Genomic DNA, 6,870 nt, shown 5'->3' with positions numbered 1-6,870 from the left:
GCAAGTTCTGACTATGTTCCAGTGCTTGTGTCCTGTATTTCTGTTGTGTAGGATAGTTATAGCCTGGGTCCCCTTGCTGAGCCTTCAGGTCCCCTCTATGCTGTTGCTAACAAAGAGACATTCATACTAGGGGACAGTTCTGAACCAGAACAGTAGTTCTGAATCTGTAACAGACTTTGTAGAATAGATACATAAGACTAGGGAAGACACACAAGCTCTTTTAGAGAAGGTAGTATAAGTAATAAAGTAGAATTACAATTGGAAGAGATCTGTAGCTAAGGATTACTAGCCTGGAGACAAAGTTATACTAGAAGCCACTAACCTGACTATAAATTGCTTAATAAAGAAGTTGGACAACAAGTGCTTCAGACCCTTCATTATTGAAAAGAAGGTTAGTGCCTCTGCCTACAAACTCTAACTTCTAGTAATATAGAAGTACATACACTTAGTGTTTAACAAGGTTCTACTGTCTTAGTACTATAATCCAGGTTTTCCTTTGTAACAAAGACCCTTACTACCTCTACCAGAACTCATTAGTTCTGAACCAGAATACAAAGTAGAGTATGTAGTAGATACTAAGCTAGTACACAGAAAGCTCAAGTTCCTTATCTACTAGAAGGGATACTTAATTGAAGAACACACTTGAGAACCTGCTGAGAATCTTACCTATACTACTAAGACAATCTGAGACTTCTATTAACTTCATCTGGGTGCTCTGTATTAACTCTACCTTACAGATTTTCAAACCCTACTATTCTGACCTATGTCTAAACTACTAACTAAGTCTAATGTTCACTAATCAGGACAATTGGTTTTAGAGAGAGGGTGATGTTACAGTTCTCTACTCTTGTACCCTTAGTTCTAAGGGTTCTACACTCTTCTGTACCAGAACTCAGGACTTCTGTCCCTCAGGAGTACTATTTATAAACTATATACATACTAACTCTTACTACTACCCTTCCTTACTTCATTATTCTATTCCTTTGACCACCCCTTCATTCTTTGTTTATTCTATAGTCTCTTACCCTTTGTTCATCCCTTCATTCTTTGTACCTTTATTTTTGACCTTCCTTTCTTTTATTCTTTATAGCTTATCATTCTTAGTAGCTCATACTCTCTAAGTACTCTTGTGTAGTTTAGTATATATAGGCATACAAGATTAGACTGGTTCTGTAGTCTTGATCTTGTCTACTCTAGATAGTCCTGTACTCTTAGGCTTACTCTATATACTCTACTCTTGTCTCACACTCCCTCTCCCTGTCTGTTCTACAAGTTCTGACTACATTCTAGTGCTTGTGTTCTGTATTTCTGTTGTGTAGGATAGTTGTAGCCTAGGTCCCCTTACTGAGCCTTTAAGTCCCCTCTATACTGTTACTAACATCCTTAAAGTGTTGTCTATTAAAATCTAAAGGGTAGACTATATACACTTTCTTTCTAAAACAGGTTGTAACTTCTAGAACAATCAGAACAGGTTCTAAGAGGGCTGAGAGCATATAGTTAGTAAAAGCCTCTTAAATAGAGGTCTGTATGTATTGAGCTAGGTCTGCTCACAACTGCTAATCTGGCAGGACAGTAGGGGTAGTAGTTAGTGTAGAAGGGTTTATGTTTATACTACAAAGGAATTGGCACTAAACTAAAAAGGGTAATGAATAGAAGAAGGGTGGCAAAAGTTTAAAAGGGTTTGGAAAGTTTAAAATTTAAAAATGTAAAAGGGTTAGGACAAAGAAAAGAGATTAATGTAACAGTAAGTACTAATGCCTGAAACATAGGAGAGTTGTAGGGTAGTAATAGGGAGTCTTAATCTGATGTTAGCAACAGTATAGAGGGGACCCAAAGGCTCAGTAAGGGGACCCAGGCTACAACTATCCTACACAACAGAAATACAGAATACAAGTACTGGAACATAGTCAGAACTTGCAGAACAGACAGAGAGAGAGTGAGTGAGACAAGAGTAGAGTATATAGAGTGAGCCTAAGAGTACAGGACTACCTAGAGTAGACAAGATCAAGACTACAGAACCAGTCTGATCTTGTACACCTATATATACTAAACTACACAAGAGTACTCAGGGAGTATGAGCCACTAAGAATGATAAGCTATGAAGAATAAAAGAAAGGGAGGTCAAAGATAAAGGTACAAAGAATGAAGGGATAGACAAAGGGTAAGAGACTGTAGAATGAACAAAGAATGAAAGGGTGGTCAAAGGAACAGAATGATGAAGTAAGGAGGGGTAATAGTGAGAGTCAGTCTGCATATAGTCCATAGATGGCACTCCCAAGGGACAGAAGTCCTGAGTTCCAGTATGGAAGGGTGCAGAACCCTTGGAACTGAAGGTACGAGAGCAGAGAACTATAACACATTCCAAGGAGCTGTTTGATTGGACTGCTTTTCCTGGTTTGCAAAATACACAAACACTCGGAAATAGCAGTGATTTAAAATTGCAGGAATTATACAGTACGTAATGTTTGGTTTTGGGTGAGATTTCAGAACGGTTTGGAGAAAATGACAGGGTTGTGATTGAGATTAAGACCTTTGGAAAATTTGAACGCGGTGATCAATATAGCTCTGGCTCTATTAGTAAAGAGCGGTTCGTATATATCCGTATCGAGTGCCGTGAAGTACGAAGAGACACAGTTATGTGCCATGAGTGATTACGGATTACGGCCATGTGAGAAGTGTCGGAATACATGTATTTCAGTATAACTATCTACGTGCTCTATTTTTCAGGAATGAATCAATAAACCCGACAACTGTGTAAAACGGTGTCATTTGCCATTACCCAAGGGACGCGGCATTTACACATGCTAGATGTATGTTTCGTCCTTCACAGAATTTCGTCAACTCAACTGGTAAAGGTTCGTCTGCTAGTCCAGAGGTACCAAGCGACCGGCGATAAAATCTTGAATCGAGGCCATTGCAAATAAGCTTCCAGTCAACGTACGAATCCTCCGCTCGTATTATGAAGACCAGGGTCCGGAGCCCAGGCAGTATGGATATTTTTTCGATCAAGGGACAAATGAAGTTCACCCAATTAGTGCACATCTCGTGAGCGTCTCGTTCAGTTATATGTATACCCAAATGTTCCAAGGACGAAGGTAAGCATGGCATATGGACATCCCAGTTTATTTTGTTATAAAAGAGATCCAGGCTAGGAACACGCGAATCTAGTAAGACTTCATCGAGAGCCGGCGTCGAATACACTGATAGCTGTTCCAATTGAAGACTCGTCTGTAGGAGCAATCCCAGCTCCTCACAGGTGTCTTCTGAAAGATATTCGCCTCCACAAATGGACAGTGATTGCAAGCTGAAGTTTCCCCGCGGCCGAAGGAGCCAAGCGACGATTTGCCCGCTCATGTCAGTCCCAAGAGATCCAAGCATAAGGTCCACCGCTTTCAACGAGGAAGGAGGGTGCTCGTTCCAATCCAGTACATCCGTCTCCGAGCTTGACCACCCTTCTATGGTCAAAAATTTCAGTGAAAGCATCCTCGGGATACACTCGTATAAATACTGCAAGGTATCACACCATACGAGCGTACGCTCTTCTTCCGATTCAATCCCGGGCCACTCAAAATGTTTGAGGTACAAGTCTTGGAGGCGTGGTAACGCACTCGATATGGCACCGAGACAAGGTCGGATGTTCAAGCTTTTATTACTGAGAGACGAACGATGCCATGAAAGAGACGTGTTAAACGCCAATGAGCGGACGTTCGGCGTACGTGCAAGGAGTGCCTTCAGGAGCTCAATATCATCGGAAGTGACTTTATCGAAACCCCTGACCGTCCAATAGATGATCATCTCCGTTACCCATGTTCCACAGAGAGGACTAAGGAGAAACCATTTTATCTGCTTGTACGGAACGATTGCGCGGCGACGTAAACATCTCTGCGCGATGTCTGTCCAGGAACGATGCACAAGAGTCATATTGCGCAAGTCAGTCCGATTGCATGAGAAAGCTCTTTTCCAGCTAGGCTCGTCAGCTGCTGCACATAATGGTGTACCGTTCTGTACTATTGCATCGACAACGAGCCCTAGAATGACAGGTGGAACGACACCTGAAGACTTTTTGATCTCGGGGGGCTTTGCAACGCCGCGATCCAGTGCTGTGCCCCTTCGATAAGTAGAGACCTGGTCAAAGATTTCCCAAAGTCCTGTGAGCGTGACATCACTCGATTTGAATCGTGGGTCGGTTACAACATCGAAAATTTGTTCGAAGAGACGAGTGGAAAACTTGTGCATATTGTCAAGGAAAAGGGCAGCAAGCCTCGCATCAGAATAGGTCTTGAAGTGAACATTGATGTCGAAGCGTCGGCATTCGGGTCGATTAAATATCGAGTTGAGTGGATAGTTGGACATGGTAGTGCTTCATTTCCGGGCAGGCGGAGGACAGCATTTTAAGTCAAGCTTAAGCTTCTGAGCCTTCGACTTCTACTTAGCGTTTCGTGGGAAAACTTTCCTCGGTGGCTCAAGGTGGTTTCGGTGTCGAACCAGTGAGAACTCGAAGGCACGTAAAAGAAAAAGAAAGAAAAGACAATTAAGTGCCAAAGTGGCTCACACTTCGTAAGAAAACATGAACTTAGTTGCTGTAAATAAAGAAATAAAACATATGTAGCTATTTGTTGACCAAGTCATTATTATCCAATACCGTGACATGTGTGCAGGGGCCTAGTAGTAGCAATGATTGCTTCTGCTCTAAAAGGCAAACGGTCTACCACGTGTCTCTATAGTTCAGAAGGTTGGGAGCTACTATATTGGACAGAAAGGAAGGCAAATTGCAGGCATTACCATTCTTCTGAACACCTGTCCTTCTCTGGACCTGAAAATAGATAATCTAAACTGACTTTCAACTGTAAAATGTTTAAAACACAACAAAGTATAATATTATATGTAGTAAATTATCTAATACATGTTTGACAGTGCTAAATGTATTATCCTCAGAGTGCCCATTGTATGATACGGTTAGTTTGAGTGAAATCTATTGAATAGGTTTTTCTAACTAATTATCATATGTAATGCAGTATTAATCATATATAATAATCAGGTTCAGCATTTATACATTCTAGACGAATGTTTCGATCCTTACATAAGCTGGTCAAATTCTCTAACAGACGCCCATCTACAAGCCCAGCATCCACCAGCCTAGAAATAATGTACAGTCGGCAAGAAGATCTAAGCTTGAAGTCCTTGTAAACATATTCCTGGACGCGAAGCACAGATGATTCCTTGTGGAATATGAAGAGAAAGCTCTAAAGCCGAGGGAGCAGAGATACTCGCCCAATCAAGGCCTGGACCAGTCAATTAGGACCGGGCTCGCGGCTATACACTTCTATTCCGATACAATGTATCGTTAAGTGCTCCAAAGAAGACGGCAGGTGCGGAACAGTACAAGGCTCTCGTCCATAGTAGAGTTCTAGGCTGGTAATTCTGTTGCAATTAAGTAATAGGTCTTCGGAAATCGACCGATCGTTACGCCAGTCTGACCCTGTACCTAGAGATATCGATAATCGTTCCAATTGGTGAAGGTCAGATCGTAATAGCGACTCCAGTTTCTCATACAACTGTGAAATAAAAAACTCCCCCCACCAAATGGACACGGATTGTAAACTGAAATTTCCTCGAGGCCGGAGGAGCCAGGACAAATTCTCCCCCCTCATGTCGTTTGCAATGCTAAGTTCCACTGCTTTCAGCGAGGAAGGAGGGTGTTTTTTCCAATTAAGGGCGTCCGCCGCCGGGTCTTCCTAACCTTTCATGGACAAGGGCTCCAAAGTACGCATTTTGGGGATCAGACCGTATAACGATTCCAACTCGTAGCAGGGTACAAATTCCGAACCGCACTCAGGCACATGACCACATTCGCATTGGAAATGGTTCAGCCAAACATGACGAAGGTCTGACAACGCATGTGCTATGGTATCGAGGCAATCGTGCACCTCTAGACTTGTACGGTGTAGACGGCACGACGAAAGTGTCGTATTGAATGCTAGAGTATGAACGTTCGGGGTACGCGCAAGGAGGTTCTCTAACAGTTCAAGGTCACTAAGGCTGACAACATCATGATCATCGGGCATCCAGTAAATGATCATTTCCTTGACCCATGGCCCACAGAAAGGACTCAGGAGAAATCGGTTGATCTGTTGGTACGGAATGATTGCACGACGACGCTTTCCGTTATATGCAAATTCTGTCCAGGATCGATGGACGAGACTCATATTAAACAAGTCGGTTCTGTTACGCGCAAATGCTTCGTCCCAGCACTTCTTCTCGGCTAACATGGCAAACGGTGTATTCTGCTGCGCGATTTCATCGACGACGAGACCTAAAACAACAGGTGGAACAACGCCTGATGTCATTTCGACCTTGTGTGGCTTTGCCACAGAACGATCTAACACCGAGCTTTTACGGTGAGCCGAGACACTATCAAATATGCCCCAGATATTTTTGAATGTGAGTTCGCTCGGTTTGAATTGTGGATCTGTTATAACATTAATGACTTGCTGGAACAGACGCACGGAAAAGTCCTCCATGTTGTCAAGGACGAGAGCAGCGAGTTTCGCATCGGAATATGTCTCAAAGGGAATGTTGGACCACAGATCCCTTGAGTGATAGCATGTCGAATTGGACGAATAGTCGAGCATTGTTGCACGCGTAGGCGTAGTCGTAGGTAGGTGTTTAAGTCCGAGCGATTGGCAAGTAGTTGGTCAAAGTCGTGAGACATAGTTCTTTCTCCGTCTCAATTTATTCAAAGTGGCTGTGTCGAACAGTGTTTCTTCCTTTCTTCTATAATATAATTAACCAAGAATTTATTCAGCCAAAGTTTGTCTTTTTCATCCGTAAAAATACAGAAAATACAATAATATAATATTGGTCAAAATT

General features: G+C 42.5%; 2 protein-coding genes across 2 annotated transcripts; both read right to left on the bottom strand.

The window, feature by feature from the left end:
- Positions 1-2,775: 2,775 nt before the first annotated feature.
- On the bottom strand, positions 2,776-4,353 carry FOMMEDRAFT_27374 (uncharacterized protein; the record flags this gene model as incomplete). Its single annotated transcript, XM_007264902.1, has 2 exons — positions 2,776-3,587; positions 3,999-4,353. 2 exons carry the CDS (start codon positions 4,351-4,353, stop codon positions 2,776-2,778), a joined length of 1,167 nt encoding a protein of 388 aa, XP_007264964.1.
- Positions 4,354-5,735: 1,382 nt separating this feature from the next.
- On the bottom strand, positions 5,736-6,632 carry FOMMEDRAFT_154395 (uncharacterized protein; the record flags this gene model as incomplete). The annotated part of the gene is made up of 1 exon (XM_007264901.1): positions 5,736-6,632. The coding sequence occupies one exon, from the start codon at positions 6,630-6,632 to the stop codon at positions 5,736-5,738; it is 897 nt and encodes a 298-aa protein (XP_007264963.1).
- Positions 6,633-6,870: the final 238 nt, after the last annotated feature.

The sequence above is a fragment of the Fomitiporia mediterranea genome (genome assembly GCF_000271605.1).
Source record: "Fomitiporia mediterranea MF3/22 unplaced genomic scaffold FOMMEscaffold_4, whole genome shotgun sequence".
In the NCBI taxonomy this organism is placed as follows: domain Eukaryota; kingdom Fungi; phylum Basidiomycota; class Agaricomycetes; order Hymenochaetales; family Hymenochaetaceae; genus Fomitiporia; species Fomitiporia mediterranea.
Note: the sequence above shows the minus strand (reverse complement) of the source record. Positions and strands in the feature narration are given on the sequence as shown.